The sequence below is a fragment of the Mustelus asterias genome, chromosome 1 (genome assembly GCF_964213995.1).
Source record: "Mustelus asterias chromosome 1, sMusAst1.hap1.1, whole genome shotgun sequence".
Lineage (NCBI taxonomy): Eukaryota > Metazoa > Chordata > Chondrichthyes > Carcharhiniformes > Triakidae > Mustelus > Mustelus asterias.
Genome location: NC_135801.1, coordinates 164,859,269 through 164,876,033, shown reverse-complemented (window position 1 = coordinate 164,876,033; position 16,765 = coordinate 164,859,269). Strand labels below are relative to the sequence as shown.

At 48.8% G+C, this 16,765-nt stretch overlaps 1 protein-coding gene across 1 annotated transcript; it reads left to right on the top strand.

Moving 5' to 3' along the window:
* Nucleotides 1–2,624: 2,624 nt before the first annotated feature.
* Nucleotides 2,625–16,533, top strand: elac1 (elaC ribonuclease Z 1). The gene is made up of 3 exons (XM_078222369.1): nt 2,625–2,820; nt 8,467–8,937; nt 14,285–16,533. The coding sequence occupies exons 1-3, from the start codon at nt 2,664–2,666 to the stop codon at nt 14,773–14,775; spliced, it is 1,119 nt and encodes a 372-aa protein (XP_078078495.1). The 5' UTR covers nt 2,625–2,663; the 3' UTR covers nt 14,776–16,533.
* The last annotated feature ends 232 nt before the right edge of the window (nt 16,534–16,765 follow it).

Below are 16,765 nucleotides of genomic sequence, written 5' to 3'. Positions count from 1 at the left end.
AAGAGTATGTACCGTGTACCTGGTGGATGGTGTTCTCACGTGAGATGATGGCATCTGTGTCGATGATCCGGCACGTCTTGCAGAGGTTGCTGTGGCAGGGTTGTGTGGTGTCTTGGTCACTGTTCTCCTGAAGGCTGGGTAGTTTGCTGCGGACAATGGTCTGTTTGAGGTTGTGCGGTTGTTTGAAGGCAAGAAGTGGGGGTGTGGGGATGGCCTTGGCGAGATGTTCGTCTTCATCAATGACATGTTGAAGGCTCCGGAGGAGATGCCGTAGCTTCTCCGCTCCGGGGAAGTACTGGACAACGAAGGGTACTCTGTCCACTGTGTCCCGTGTTTGTCTTCTGAGGAGGTCGGTGCGGTTTTTCGCTGTGGCGCGTTGGAACTGTTGATCAATGAGTCTAGCGCCATATCCTGTTCTTATGAGGGCATCTTTCAGCGTCTGGAGGTGTCTGTTGCGATCCTCCTCATCCGAGCAGATCCTGTGTATACGGAGGGCTTGTCCGTAGGGGATGGCTTCTTTAACGTGTTTAGGGTGGAAGCTGGAGAAGTGGAGCATCGTGAGGTTATCCGTGGGCTTGCGGTACAGTGAGGTGCTGAGGTGACCGTCCTTAATGGAGATGCGCGTGTCCAAGAATGCAACCGATTCCGGAGAGTAGTCTATGGTGAGCCTGATGGTGGGATGGAACTTGTTGATGTCATCATAGAGTTGTTTCAGTGATTGTTCACCATGAGTCCAAAGGAAGAAAATGTCATCGATGTATCTAGTGTTCGATGTAAAAGTTGCCCAGTGTCTCAGTGGAACTGTGTCTGGAATGAAACATCATGTCCTCACCTTAATGGCAAATAGCAAACTGTTGGGATGTAGCCTGACTTCACAATATACCTTGGAGTTTCTGATCTGGTATCCTAACACCATAGTGACCTATGAAAAGAGTCTACTGAATGTTTTCTGTTTTTAAACTGAATTTTCAGGAAATTGCATTTTGTCTCCATCGCTGCAATAGATCTGTAACTTTCATGCAGCGAACTTGAACTGTTAGAATGGAGAAGTGTCAGGGTGATGATTAATTACTCAGGTGAATAGTAAGCAGAAAGTGCAGATTGAAGATTGTCAAGAGAATGAAGGGAGAGGTTTAAATGATTTCATTTTGGCCAGAAGGCTGCTAAAAAGCCAAAGGTTCTATCTCCAGCATGATTTCCAGAAGAACAATGAAAGTTTATCAAAGAGAAATTCAAATAAAAGATGGGATTTCCAGTGAGGGGTTTATGTTTGTGTATTACTAGAGGGAGAAATAAGAGAAACAAAGCAGTTCAGGCTTCAGGAGCTGTAGATAGAAGACAAGGTGAATACCTGGCACTCAGGCTTTTTCCCAGGGTGGAAGAGTCAATTACGAGGGGGCACAGGTTTAAAGGAGATGCACAAGGCAGATTTCTAACACAGAGGGTGGTGGGTGCCTGGAACTCGTTGCAGGGGGAGATTGTGGAAGCAGATACGATAGTGACTTTTAAGGGGAGTCTTGACAAATACATGAATAGGATGGGAATAGAGGGATATGGTCCCCGGAAGGGTAGGGGGTTTTAGTTAAGTCGGGCAGCATGGTCGGTGCAGGCTTGGACGGCCGAAGGGCCTGTTCCTGCACTGCAATTTTCTTTGCTCTTTGTTCTTTGTTCAGGCATAGAGGCGGCACGGTGGCACAGTGGTTAGCACTGCTGCCTTACCGCGCCAGGGACCTGGGTTCGATTCCCAGCTTGGGTCACTATTTGCGTGGAGTTTGCACGTTCTCCCCATGTCTGTGTGGGTTTCCTCCAGGTACTCCGGTTTCCTCCCACAGTCCAAAAGACGTGCTGATTAGGTGCATTGACCCGAACAGGCGCTGGAGTGTGGTGACGAGGGAAATTTCATAGTAACTTCATTGCAGTGTTAATGTAAGCCTTATTTAGAGTCATAGAGGTTTACAGCATGGAAACAGGCCCTTCGGCCCAACTTGTCCATGCTACCCTTTTTTTTTAAAAACCCTAAGCTAGTCCCAATTGCCCGCATTTGGCCCATATCCCTCTATACCCATCATCCCCCTGTAACTAACTAAATGCTTTTTAAAAGACAAAATTGTACCTGCCTCTACTACTACCTCTGGCAGCTTGTTCCAGACACTCACCACCCTCTGTATGAAAGAATTGCCCCTCTGGACACTTTTGTATCTCTCCCCTCTCACCTTAAACCTATGCCCTCAAGTTTTAGACTCCCCTACGTTTGGGAAAAGATATTGACTATCTAGTTGATCTATGCTCCTCATTATTTTATAGACTTCTATAAGATCACCCCTCAGCCTTCTACGCTCCAGAGAAAAAAGTCCCAGTCTATCCAACCTCTCCTTATAACTCAATCCATCAAGTCCCGGTAGCATCCTAGTAAATCTTTTCTGCACTCTTTCTAGTTTAGTTGTGACGAATAAATAAGCTTTTTATATACCTGGCACTCACACAAAGGGTTGATCCACCCAACAGCAACATGTCCCTGCCCCAGACCATCCAGGTGGCCTTCCCAGGTAAGCCTGTCAATCAGCAAAGACCGGCGCCTGATTGGTGGAAACACTTGGACCACTGAGCCAATGGGATGAGAGAGAGGCGGGTCCTATGCGCGCAGGCGCGGTGCCACCGCCGCCATGGCAATGGAGTTGACGTTCCTGGGCACCGGCTCAGCCTATCCGTCCCCCAGCCGCGGGGCCTCGGCCCTGGCGCTGCGGTACCAGGGCGAGTGCTGGCTCTTCGACTGCGGCGAGGGCACTCAGACCCAGTTCATGAGGAGTCGGTTACGAGCAGGTAAGCGGCGGGCCCACCACGCAGCCAGAGCCCTCACTCCCCCAGGCTGCCCGCCCCCCCTCCCCCAGGCTGCCCGCCCCCCCCCCCCCTCCGCCAGGCTGCCCGCCCCCCCCTCCCCCAGGCTGCCCGCCCCCCCCTCCCCCAGGCTGCCCCCCCTCCCCCAGGCTGCCCGCCCCCCCCCTCCCCCAGGCTGCCCGCCCCCCCCCCTCCCCCAGGCTGCCCGCCCCCCCCCCCTCCCCAGGCTGCCCGCCCCCCCCCCCTCCCCAGGCTGCCCGCCCCCCCCCCCCTCCCCCAGGCTGCCCGCCCCCCCCCCCTCCCCCAGGCTGCCCGCCCCCCCCCTCCCCCAGGCTGCCCGCCCCCCCCTCCCCCAGGCTGCCGGCCCCCCCCCTCCCCCAGGCTGCCGGCCCCCCCCTCCCCAGGCTGCCCGCCCCCCCCTCCCCCAGGCTGCCCGCCCCCCCCTCCCCCAGGCTGCCCGCCCCCCCCCTCCCCCAGGCTGCCCGCCCCCCCTCCCCCAGGCTGCCCGCCCCCCCCTCCCCCAGGCTGCCCGCCCCCCCCTCCCCCAGGCTGCCCGCCCCCCCCCCTCCCCCAGGCTGCCCGCCCCCCCCCCTCCCCCAGGCTGCCCGCCCCCCCCCCTCCCCCAGGCTGCCCGCCCCCCCCCTCCCCCAGGCTGCCCGCCCCCCCCCCTCCCCCAGGCTGCCCGCCCCACCCCCTCCCCCAGGCTGCCCGCCCCCCCCTCCCCCAGGCTGCCCGCCCCCCCCCCTCCCCCAGGCTGCCCGCCCCCCCCCCTCCCCCAGGCTGCCCGCCCCCCCCCCCTCCCCAGGCTGCCCGCCCCCCCCCTCCCCCAGGCTGCCCGCCCCCCCCCTCCCCCAGGCTGCCCGCCCCCCCCCCCTCCCCCAGGCTGCCCGCCCCCCCCCCCTCCCCCAGGCTGCCCGCCCCCCCCCCCCTCCCCCAGGCTGCCCGCCCCCCCCCCTCCCCCAGGCTGCCCGCCCCCCCCTCCCCCAGGCTGCCCGCCCCCCCCTCCCCCAGGCTGCCCGCCCCCCCCCTCCCCCAGGCTGCCCGCCCCCCCCCTCCCCCAGGCTGCCCGCCCCCCCCTCCCCAGGCTGCCCGCCCCCCCCCTCCCCCAGGCTGCCCGCCCCCCCCCCTCCCCCAGGCTGCCCGCCCCCCCCCCTCCCCCAGGCTGCCCGCCCCCCCCCCTCCCCCAGGCTGCCCGCCCCCCCCTCCCCCAGGCTGCCCGCCCCCCCCCCTCCCCCAGGCTGCCCGCCCCCCCCTCCCCCAGGCTGCCCCGCCCCCCCCCCTCCCCCAGGCTGCCAGCCCCCCCCCTCCCCCAGGCTGCCCGCCCCCCCCCCCCCCCAGGCTGCCAGCCCCCCCCCCTCCCCCCAGGCTGCCCGCCCCCCCCCCCCCTCCCCAGGCTGCCCGCCCCCCCCCCCTCCCCCAGGCTGCCCGCCCCCCCCTCCCCCAGGCTGCCCGCCCCCCCCCCCCCTCCCCCAGGCTGCCCCCCCCCCCCTCCCCCAGGCTGCCCGCCCCCCCCCCCTCCCCCAGGCTGCCCGCCCCCCCCCCCTCCCCCAGGCTGCCCGCCCCCCCCCCTCCCCCAGGCTGCCCGCCCCCCCCCCCTCCCCCAGGCTGCCCGCCCCCCCCCCCCCTCCCCAGGCTGCCCGCCCCCCCCCTCCCCCAGGCTGCCCGCCCCCCCCCTCCCCCAGGCTGCCCGCCCCCCCCCCTCCCCCAGGCTGCCCGCCCCCCCCTCCCCAGGCTGCCCGCCCCCCCTCCCCAGGCTGCCCGCCCCCCCCTCCCCCAGGCTGCCCGCCCCCCCCTCCCCCAGGCTGCCCCCCCCTCCCCCAGGCTGCCCCCCCCTCCCCCCTCCCCCAGGCTGCCCCCCCCTCCCCCCCTCCCCCAGGCTGCCCCCCCCCCCCACCACTCCCCCAGGCTGCCCGCCCCCTCCCACTCCCCCCAGCTGCCCCCCCCACTCCCTCAGATCCACTATCTTCATTGACCCTCGTTGTTACCATAGATGTTTGGTGTATAAGTCAACCGTTGAAGCCTTCACACATATGAACTGTCATTGTGGGTGGTCACCATTTTGAAAGATGAAAAAGAATCAAAGATACCTGTAACCACGATGAAAACCTATCACTGTCTTCGGCATCCGACACATTCTTAGTGACTTTGGCATCATCATAAGGAATTCCCCTCTGAATCAGTTGTGGAGCTTTTGGTTTCAGAAACATCCATAAGACGTATGAGTATAGTTCGGCCATTGAGCCCATCGATTCTGCTCCACCATTCGATCATGGCTGATATTTTTCTCATTCCCATTCTCCTGCCTTTTCCCCATAACCCCTGATCCCCTTATTAATCAAGAACCTATCTATCTCTGTCTTAAGACACTCAGTGACCTGGCCTCCACAGCCTTCTGCGGCAGAGTTCCACAGATTCACCATTCTCTGGCTGAAAAAATTCCTCCTCATCTCTGTTTTAAAGGAACGTCCCTTTAGCCTGATGTTGTGCCCTCTGGTTCTAGTTTTTCCTACTAGTGGAAACATCCTCTTCAGGTCCACTCTATCCAGGCCTCGCCGTATCCTGTAAGTTTCAATAAGATCCCCCCTCACCCTTCTAAACTCCAACGAGTACAGACTCGGAGTCCTCAACCGTTCCTCATCCGACAAGCTCTTCATTCCAGGGATCATTCTCGTGAACCTCCTCTGGACCCTCTCCAAGGCCAGCACATCCTTCCTTAGATATGGGGCCCAAAACTTCTCACAATACTCCAAATGGGGCTTGACCAGAGCCTTATACAGCCTCAGAAGTACATCCCTGCTCTTGTATTCTAGCCCCCTCGACATGAATGCTAACATTGCATTTGCCTTCCTAACTGCCAACTGAACATGCACATTAACCTTAAGAGAAGCTTGAACAAGGACTCCCAAGTCCCTTTGTGTTTCTGATTTCCTAAGCATTTTCCCATTTAGAAAATAGTCCATGCCTCCATTCCTCCTTCCAAAGTGCATCGCCTCATATTTTTCCACGTTGTATTCCATCTGCCACTTCTTTGCCCACTCTCCTAATCTGTCCAAGTCCTTCTGCAGCCCCCCTGCTTCTTCAATATTGCCTGTCCCTTTACATATCTTTGTATCATCTGCAAACTCCAAATCATTAACGTATATTGTGAAAAGTTGTGGTCTCAACACTGACCCCTGAGGCATACCACTAGTCACTGGCTGCCATCCTGAAAAAGACCCCTTTATCCCCTCTCTGCCTTCTGCCAATCAACCAATCCTCTATCCATGCCAGGATCTTACGCTTCACAAAAATCATTTTCCTCTCCATCCATTCAGTTGGAAATTCTGCATTTTTTAAACGATCTAATTACAATTTGTGCAGGAACAGCAACCAAAATGTGGTGACGCAACCACACAAAATATCAATTGGGGCAGCGCACATATTTACAGGTTGTGAAGGCTCCTCCTACTTTTCTGCCTTCCTTTCCAACTTTCCTTCATAGATCATAGAATCCCTACAGTACAGAAGGGGGCCATTCGGCCCATCAAGTCTGTACCGACCACAATCCCACACATGCCCTATTCATGTAACCCTCATTTACCCTGCTAATCCCCCTGACACCAGGGTGAATTTAGCATAGCCAGTCAACCTAGCCTGCACGTCTTTGGACTGTGGGAGGAAACCGGAGCACCCGAAGGAAACCCACGCAGACACGGGGAGAACGTACAAACTCCACACAGACAGTAACCCGAGACTGGAATTGAACCTGGGTTCCTGGCGCTGTGAGGCAGCAGTGCTAACCACTGTGTCACCATGCCGCCCCTTCTTTCCTTTCTGAATTTACTTTCAGGTTTCTATCCACCTGCCAGTTTAAATCCCCCCAATAACGCTAGCAAAACACTTATGAGAATTTTGTTCCCAGCCCTATTGAGATGCACCCTCTCTGACCTGTACCCCTATAAGTGGTACCCAATGCCTAAGGAAGGGAGAGAGGCACTTAATTGCCTGTCTGCTTGCTCAGTTGGACAAAAAAGATCCAATGGCACTCTTTAAAGAAGAATAGGAAATTGTCCCTGTACCTGGGCCACCAAGCCACCGTTAATCAACATCACCAAAAGTAGACTAATTTATTCATTTGGTGTTTGTGAGACCTTGCCATACATTGTTTGCTTCATTTGCCTATTTAGCAACAGTGACACCACTTCAAAATTAATCCATTGGTGATAAAACACTTTGGGTTCTGCTGAGAATATGACATTTGCTATATAATTGCAGATTCTTTCTTTAAAATGCTGGTTTTGTATGTGTCCTCCTTCAGGTACGATGCCATAAGACTGGTGACCATGATTGATCCATTGGATTGATCCATGATAATGTTTGGCAATGTATGCAATTGCTTGCTGTTGCCTTGTGCAGGCTGACTGGGATACTCTCCGCTCCACCTTCCAGCAGTTATAATGGAGGGATTTACAGGCTGACAATCAACCTGTCTGGCCACATTTTGAAAGCACCTTCTGTGGCCATCAAGTCCTCAAGTGAGAATTGAACTCATAGCTTCTGGCCTAGAGGTAGGGGTGCTACCACTGCACCACAAGATCTCTTTATATCCCCGCACATTAATAAAAGTAAAACTTCTGGATTTTGCAGAGGAAACCCATGCAGACATGGTGAGAACATGCAGACTCTGCACAGACAGTGACCCAAGCGGAATCGAATCCAGATCCCTGGCGCTGTGAGGCAGCAGTGCTAACCACTGTGCCACCGTGCCACCCCATAGCCAAAGATTCACCTGAAATGGCTTCTCCTCCCATTCCTGCTTCACCAAGGATCTTTCTTTGCTCCTTCTGTTTATAATCTTTAGGCTGCATCTTGGTAGTGTCAACAGAAATGTAGCATTAATTTCCACGGTATCAGGCTCTACTACACTACCACCTCTCTCGGCCCCGTCTCACTTGTCTGACGACTCGTTTGATATTCAGTATTAGATTAACATAAATTTCCTCTAAACAAATACATTGGGAATACAAAAGCTTCCCTCATTGGAATTCAGAAGAATGAGGGGAGATCTTATAGAAACATAAGATTATGAAGGGAATAGACAAGATAGAAGCAGGAAGGATGTTTCCATGTGCGGGTGAAACTAGAACTAGGGGGCATGGCCTCAAAATAAGGGGAGCAGATTTAGGACTCAGTTGAGGAGGAACTCCTTCACCCAAAGGATTGTGAATCTGGAATTCCCTGCCCAGTGAAGCAGTTGAGGCTTCCTCACTGAATGTTTTTACAGCAAGGATAGATACATTTTTGAACAACAAAATTGTTTGGCTCCACAACCCTCACAAATATCGGTTCTAATTCTGGATTCTTAGAATCCCCAATTTTCGTCTCACCACCATTGATCAGATGCCAAGGTTGAAGCTCTGGATTTCCCTCTATCTGCCTCTCTTCCTCAGTCCTCTCGAGATACTCTGTAAAACCGATCTCTTTAACACATTTTTGATCATCTGCCTTAAGATTTCTATTGTGACTCGTTGTCAAATTTGGTTTTAAACACTGTTAAGTGCCTTGTGATGGTTTATTATGTTAAAGATGCCAGTTGTTGTGACTAAGATGCGAATGTATATAACGTTCTGATATTTCCATTGTATCTTATAGGAAAAATTGCAAAAATTTTCATTACTCATCTCCATGGTGACCATGTATTTGGTTTGCCTGGTCTCTTGTGCACAGTGAGCCTCCAAAGTAGTCCTCTCTCAAACAAACAACCTGTTGAGGTTTACGGACCAGTTGGGCTAAGGAAATTTCTGAGGACAAGCATGGAACTTTCTCACTCACAGTTGCTCTTCCAATATGTAGTCCATGAACTGGTTCCAACAGAAGATCAGTGTTTTCCTGAGGAATGGAGGCAGCCTTGTATACAGGAAGTGGATGATCACCTTCACCCTCAGGAACTACCAGGAAAAACAATTTATCTTCTTCCTCAGGAAGACTGCTACAATCTTGTCACTGATGAACAGTTCATTGTAAAAGCATTCCGACTTTTTCATCGCATACCGTCTTTTGGCTTTGTAATTGAGGAGAGAAAACGACCGGGAAAACTGCAGACACAAAAACTGAAAGATATGGGTAATTTTATAAATTTTATCAAATAATTTAGATTTTTTGATTGCACTTTTACAGCCCAAGGATTGCCAGAATCTCTCTTCATGGAAGTAATTTGAGATCCAAAAACTGTTGTCTTTAATTGAGACTTTGAAGGCTGTTTGAACTATATTAAAATAATAAAATGAATATACAGGTAAAGTGTCTCATAGAAACTAGAAGCAGGAGTAGCCCAATCGGCCCTTCAAGCTTGCTTCACCATTCATTATGATCACGGCTGATAATCAAATTCAATATCCTGATTTCCCCTTCCCTCCTCCATGTCCCTTGATTCCTTTAGCCCCAAGAGCTATATCGAATTTCTTCTCAAAACCCAAGTTATCCAAAAATCAGACATTTTTATTATAATCCATTCGTCAATTTTAATGGCATAAATTAGAAAAGGAATTTATCTCGACAATTCAGCCAGATGCTGCATTGGTGTGGTGTAGTTCCAGATTAGTTATTGGGTTTGCTTGCTGATCTATCCCATGCTCCAAGCGATCCTTGACGCCACCTGACCCGAGCTGGACCCTAACTGCCTGACCAGAAGCCCAATAATAGAAGGCTGGGTAGTTTGCTGCGGACTACCCAGCCTTCAGGAGAATAGTGACCACGGCACCACACAACCCTGCCACAGCAACCTCTGCAAGACGTGTCGGATCATCGACACGGATGCCATCATCTCACGCAAGAACACCATCCACCAGGTACACGGTACATACTCTTGCAACTCGGCCAATGTTGTCTACCTGATACGCTGCAGGAAAGGATGTCCCGAGGCATGGTACATTGGGGAAACCATGCAGACGCTACGACAATGGATGAATGAACACCGCTCGACGGGCGGCTCAGTAGCACAGTGGTTAGCACTGCTGCTTCACAGCTCCAGGGACCTGGGTTCGATTCCCGGCTTGGGTCACTGTCTGTGTGGAGTTTGCACATTCTCCTCGTGTCTGCGTGGGTTTCCTCTGGGTGCTCCGGTTTCCTCCCACAGTCCAAAGATGTGTGGGTTAGGTTGATTGACCATGCTAAAATTACCCTCCGTGTCCTGGGATGCGCAGGTTAGAGGGATTAGTGGGTAAATATGTAGGGATATGGGGATAGGGCCTGGGTGGGATTGTAGTCGGTGCAGACTCGATGGACCGAATGGCCTCTTTCTGTGCTGTAGGGTTTCTAAGATTCTAAGACTGTTCTCTTCCTGTGGGGGAGCACTTCAGCGGTCACAGGCATTCAGCCTTTGATCTCCGAGTAATCGTTCTCCAAGGCGGCCTTCACGACACACAACAGCGCAGAGTCGCTGAGCAGAGACTGATAGCCAGGTTCCGCACACATGAGGACGGCCTCAACTGGGATATTGGGTTCATGTCACACTATCTGTAACCCCCACAACTTGCCTGAATGTGCAAAATCTCACTAGCTGTCCTGTCTGGAGACAATACACATCTCTTTAACCTGTGCTTAATGCTCCCTCCACTCACATTGTCTGTACCTTTAAGACTTGATTAGCTGTAAAGACTCACATTCCAATCATTATTCATGTAAATTGAGTTTGTGTCTTTGTGCCCTGTTTGTGATCAGAACTCCCACCCACCTGACGAAGGGACAGCCTGTTCTGAAAGCTAGTGGCTTTTGCTGCCAAATGAACCTGTTGGACTTTAACCTGGTATTGTTAGACGTCTTACTGTGTTTACCCCAGTCCAACGCCAGCATCTCCACATCATTATAGTCTATAGGCCAGAACTAGTAGGAAAGATATGGTGTGGCAAATTTGCAGCAAAATTATAAAGGTGCAAGTACTATAGGGAGTGACAATGGGGGAGTTCAATTATCCTAGTATGGACTGGGATAGTAGTAGTGTAAAAGGCAGAGGGAAAAGGGTCTCCTTAAGGGGAGGCGATGACCTAGTGGTATTATCGCTAGACTATTAATCAAAAACTCAGCTAACGTTCTGGAGACCCTGGTTCAAATCCTGCAATGGCAGATGGTGGAATTTGAATTCAACGAAAAATTTAAGAATTTATTGTTGACTATGAAACCATTGTCGATTGTTGGAAAAACCCATCTGATTCACAAATGTCCTTTAAGGAAGGAAATCTGCTGTCCTTACCTGGTCTGGCCTACATGTGACTCCAGAGCGACAGCAATGTGGTTGTCAAGACCATAAGATATAAGGAACAGAATTAGGCTATTCGGCCCATCGAGTCTGCTCCATCTTTCAATCATGTCTTATAATTTTCTCAACCCCATTCTCCCTTTAATTTAATTAACATTTAATAATAGGAAATGAGGAAATGGCCGAGGCATTGAATAGATATTTTGTGTTGGTCTTCACAGTGGAAGACACACAATTGATGACAAGGAGGTTATGGCAGGTGAGGACCTAGAAATTATCAGTAAAGAGGTAGTGTTGGGCAAGTTATTGGGGCTAAAGATAGACAAGTCTCTTGGCCCTGATGGAATGCATCACAGGGTACTAAAACAAATGGCAGATTGGAAAACAACAAATGTGATGCCACTGTTTAAAAAAGGAGGTAGACGAAAGACTGGTAACTATAGGTCGGTTAGCTTAACTTCTGTAATGGGAAAAATGCTTGAATATATCGTCAAGGAAGAAATAGTGAGACATCTGGATAGAAATTGTCCTATTAAGAGGCAGGTCATGTTTAACTAATTCAGTGAAATTCTTTGAGGACGTTATAATTGTGGTGGACACGGGGAACCTGTGGATGTGGTGTATCTGGATTTTCAGAAGGCATTTGGCAGGGTGCCGCACAAAAGGCTGCTGCATAAGATAAAGGTGCACAGCATTGCGGGTAATGTATTAGCATGGATAGAGGATTGGTTAACTAACAGAAAGCAAAGAGTAGGAATAAATGGGTGTTTTCTGGTTGGCAATCAGTGACTAGTGGTGTGCCTCAAGGATCAGTGTTGGGACCACAATTGTTTACAATTTACATAGATGATTTGAAATTGGGGACCAAGTGTAGTGTGTCAGAGTTCACAGATGACACTAAGATCAGCAGTAGAGCAAAGTGTGCAGAGGACACCAAGTCTGCAGAGGGATATAGAGAGTTTAAGTGAGTGGACAAGGTCTGGCAGATGGAGTACAATGTTAGTAAATGTGAGGCCTTCCATTTTGGCAGGAATAACAGCAAAATGGACTATTATTTAAATGGTAAGAAATTGCAGCATGCTGCTGTGCAGAGGGACCTGGGTGTCCTTGTGCATGAATTGCAGAAAGTTGGTTTGCAGGTGCAGCAGGTAATTAAGAAGGCAAATGGAATTTTGTCCTTCATTGCTAGAGGGATGGAGTTTAAAAACAGGGAGGTTATGTTGCAGCTGTATAAGGTGCTGGTGAGGCCACACCTTGAGTACTGTGTACAGTTTTGGTCTCCTTACTTGAGAAAGGATGTACTGACATTGGAGGGGGTACAGAGGAGATTCGCTAGGTTTATTCCAGAATTGAGAGGGTTGGCTTATGAGATGAGACTGAGCAGACTGGGACTATACTCATTGGAATTTAGAAGAATGAAAGGGGAATCTTATAGAAACATAAAATTATGAAGGGAATAGATAAGATAGAAGCAGGGAGGTTGTTTCTACTGGTGGTGAAACCAGAACTAGAAGGCATTGCCTCAAAATAAGGGAGAGCAGATTTAAGACTGAGTTGAAGAGGAACTTCACCCAAAGGGTTGTGAATCTGTGGAATTCCCTGCCCAGTGAAGCAGTTGAGGCTACCTCATTGAATGTTTTTAAGGCAAAGATAAATTTTGAACCGTAAAGGAATTAAGGGTTACTATGAGCGGATGGGTAAGTGGAACTGAGTCCACGGAAAGATCAGTCATGATCTTATTAAACAGTGGAGCAGGCTCGAGGGGCCAGATGGCCTACTCCTGCTCCTAGTTCTTATGTTCTAACCTTTGATCCCCTTACCAATCAATATCTACTGCCCTCGGAAATGGCCCAGCTAGCCTCTCAAGGGCAACTGGGGATGGGCAATAAACGCTGGCCCACCAGTGATGCCCCTGTCCCATTAATGAATAAAGAAAAAAATAAGTGTTGTGGAGAATTTTCTAGATCACTATGTTTCTGCCACAATAAGGAAAGAGGCATTGCTGGATCTGGTTCAGGGAAATTTGGTGTGTCATGTGGCAGTCAGTGAACGTTTAGCGGATAGTTTAGGTTACTTATGGAAATGGACAATGAGCAATCTAGAGTAAAAGTACTTATTTGGAGAATTCATTCATGCAACGTGGGTGTTGCTGGCTTGGCCAACATTTATTGCTCATCTCTGATTGGCCTTGAGAAGGTGGTGAGCTGCCATCTTGAACTGCTGCAGTCCATGTGGTGTATGTGCTCCCAATACTGTTCAGAACAAAGCTGCAGGAGTTTTACCCAGTGGCAGTGAAGGAATGACGATATATTTGCAAGTCAGAATGGCGAGTAGCTTAGGGGGGGAACTTCCAAGTGATGGAGTACCCATGTTTCTGCTGTCCTTGCCTTTCTAGATAGTATTGGTCCTGGGTTTGGAAGGTGCTGTCTCAGGAACCTTGGTGAGTTCCTGCAGTGCTGCTTGTAGATGGTACATGCTGCTTCATGTAAGCATCTAGAATCAAGGGACAGTGATTAAAAGTGATTGGCAAAAGACGATATGAGGAAGGACCCTTTTTATGCAATGGTGGTTGCGAGCTGGAACAAGCTGCCTGAGGGTAGAGTGGAGGCAGATTCAATCATGACTTTCAAAGGAAATTGGATAATTATCTGAAAGGAAAAGTTTATGGGCTATGGGGAGAAGGGCTGGAGAGTGGATCTAGCTAAATTGCTATTGCAGGGAGCTAGATTCTATAAGAAAAGCTTTGTTGGCTAGTGTTGTTTTATGTGGTTTGGTCAAACATCCTTGTCTGTGTTGAGGGTAAAAATGCTTCCTTCCGTAATAACAGCCTTTATGAAAGACATGAAAGTGGTGATTAGATACTGGTATAAAGGAAGAATTTCAGGCTCCATAGCTTACAAAGAGCATTTCTCGTCCTGCTTTACATGCTGACAAATCCTCTTTTTTTGTGTGGCTGCAGTTTATATTGTTTTGTTTATTGTAGCATTTTTTTGGGGATTGTGCATGTTTACTATTCAGGGTCAACTTTCCTTCTCTGCTCCCTGTAAAGTACTCAATTTGCTTGTTGAGCCGTATGATCCAACAGCCTGGCAACATTGCCAAAAGAGAATTATTTTAAAATTGAAAAATGCATATATATTTTTGTCTGTCTTTTGTGCTTTTGCTGTCCATATTTAACTTTTCTTCCTAAATTCTATGTGGTTTGCATTGTTATAGGTGTTCAACCAGGACCTTTGTATGGGAAACTAAAAAATGGACAAACCATCACGCTAAACAATGGAGTTACGGTTTTTCCCATGGATGTGTTAGAAGCTCCTATTCCAGGTCGGAAAATATGCATTTTGGGAGATTGCTCACGAACTGTGGGTGACGTGGGTAAGAAGCTCTGCATTGATGCAGATGTGCTGGTGCATGAGGCCACACTCGATGACAGTCAGTCAGACAAGGCTGAGGAGCATGGACACTGCACTCCGAAGACTGCTGCAGAGTTTGCCAAATCATGTAAAGTTAAACGGCTGATCCTTACTCACTTCAGTCAAAGGTACAAGCCTACAGCCCTGACTAATGCAGGAGATGATGATGTAATGGAACTGAAGACTCAGGCTGAGTTGGTGCTGGAAGGACAGGAGGTGACGCTAGCTGAAGACTTTATGGTGATCGAAATCCCTTTCAACAAGACAAAGCAACAAATAATCCCAACACAATAAAAAAACAAGTTTAATATAACAGACTAGATCCAGAATCAATGTCTTAAACTTTGCCGCAAGATTAAATCGTAAATAATATAGGTTTTACAAATTTACGATGCAAGTATAAGTTGTTACTAAGAGGTAATCTTTAAGTTTTAATCAGTCTCCTTGGTTAACTTGACTGTGTGGACTGGAAGTGGAAACAATATCTGCCATTTGTTCTTGGTTTCTGTGGTGTGGATGATGTAAGTTCAGAAACCTCTAACAGCTTACCAAATTTGTCCAGTGAGTTGTTGGATCATACAGTTATGTATTGCCCTATGTTCTCTCTTTATCCTGAATTAAGTTATCTTGGGGACAATGTTGGGATGCTTTAATCGTTTCAAAGGAGAAAGTTTAGTTGGTGTTCCTTCATCTGACTAGTATCCAGTGGCCATGTTGAAATTTCCAATTGTGAATACTGGGTAAAAGCAAGGGTGTGTTTGATTTTGATTTGCTTTTCACTTGCTCCACTCCCACCTGGAAGAAGTCATTAACACACCATTCAATTCTAACATTGATTATGAATATTAAAACGGCTAACTAATTTACTAATTAAAGTAACGATGAACTGAATGATAATTTCACTCCGGTCTTTTACTGATCTTTTGAAACTTCTGACCTGCTCAAATGTTATCCAGCGGCAGTAGTGGTTTTATAGATTACTGAAACGAACATTCTTAGTCTGAATCTGGAGAGTGAGCCTCATCCACGGTTGATTTGTATCTGAATGCAAATTTCCAGCAGGGTTTCTTGTATAGTAGTCTGCAGTATGCTGGCTTCTCTTCCTTTGCAGCCTTTGTACTTTAGAGATCAATTTTGATGTTGTACCATTAATTCACAAGAGTAAGGAGATGCTTAAAGCTATACTTTGTTTTGTATCATTATGAATGACTTGTGCAATCGGGAAGCCTGTCCTTCAACTGCCTCAAGCAACTGACGCAATGGTTAAAAGATGGATGACTGAGACAATAGCAAGTCCTCAGTGTCTCAGTATCACATTTATGGCTCAATGTGAACCAAAAATTAACGATTTCCTTTACAATTATTTTAGTTCAGGTCTTAGATTATAACAGCTGCTGAAGGATTTGCTTACCTGCCCCATCTGTTATAACCAAGCCATGTGGCATTGAACGAGCAGGAACAGTAACAATCAGTGTTGAGCTCCTTTGGGATGTGCCTCATCTCCCTAACCATGATTGAAAACATTGAGGATTTTTAGCATGATTCTATATCCTATTGCTCCATTCTGCTGTGTTGCCATGTTCTCCATTCTAACTTCCTTTTTAAGAATAATTGTTCCAATTTAGTTTCTTTTGTATTGCCATGCATTGGTGAAGGAAATAGCATTGTACCTTTAGTGCACTTTTCTGCAAAACAGCTGTTATGTTATGACTGGGCTAGAGTTACTACTTTAATTATATATAAGATTTAAATAAACCTATGAAGTTCTTTTAATGTCACTAAAGGCCAAACGGTTAAATTAATTATTTGCTTTCTGTTTTTTTTTATCTCCCCCCTCTCTACTAAAGGAGTGAGTACAGACCTGGGATTAATCCCACAGTTAAACTTGTTTGTCTAAATTAGTAATAAAACAGTAGCTGCATTTACTTGCTGAGCCGTCAAGATGCCTTGTTTTCAGTGATTATTTTTTTGGTTCCCTTCAAACAACTGAAACTGCAACTTGTGTTTGAATAAAGTGTCTTGCTTACAAAAAGAGAATCTCATTCCACTTTTATATTGTGATACTCCATTCTTCCTACTTTTCACTTGCCTAACCAGTAAATTCAATTGCAGATTGAAAGACATGAGGAAGAATTTGTCCAGCCTGAAACAAGACTGGGCATCAGGGGAAAGAAATGTTTACTTCCCCAGTTTCTCACCACAGTTCATTCTGAAAAAGATTTAAAATACTTAATAGTATGTCTGAATTCAGTTATAAATGGAACTAATAGTCAAATAGATTTAA

Excerpts from the sequence above, each read along its gene's own strand:
- elac1 (XM_078222369.1), top strand. The coding sequence starts at position 2,664 with ATGGCAATGGAGTTGACGTTCCTGGGCACCGGCTCAGCCTATCCGTCC. Across the intron at positions 2,821-8,466 it reads GAGGAGTCGGTTACGAGCAG|GAAAAATTGCAAAAATTTTC; the intron begins GTAAGCGGCGGG and ends TGTATCTTATAG. Across the intron at positions 8,938-14,284 it reads ACAAAAACTGAAAGATATGG|GTGTTCAACCAGGACCTTTG; the intron begins GTAATTTTATAA and ends GCATTGTTATAG.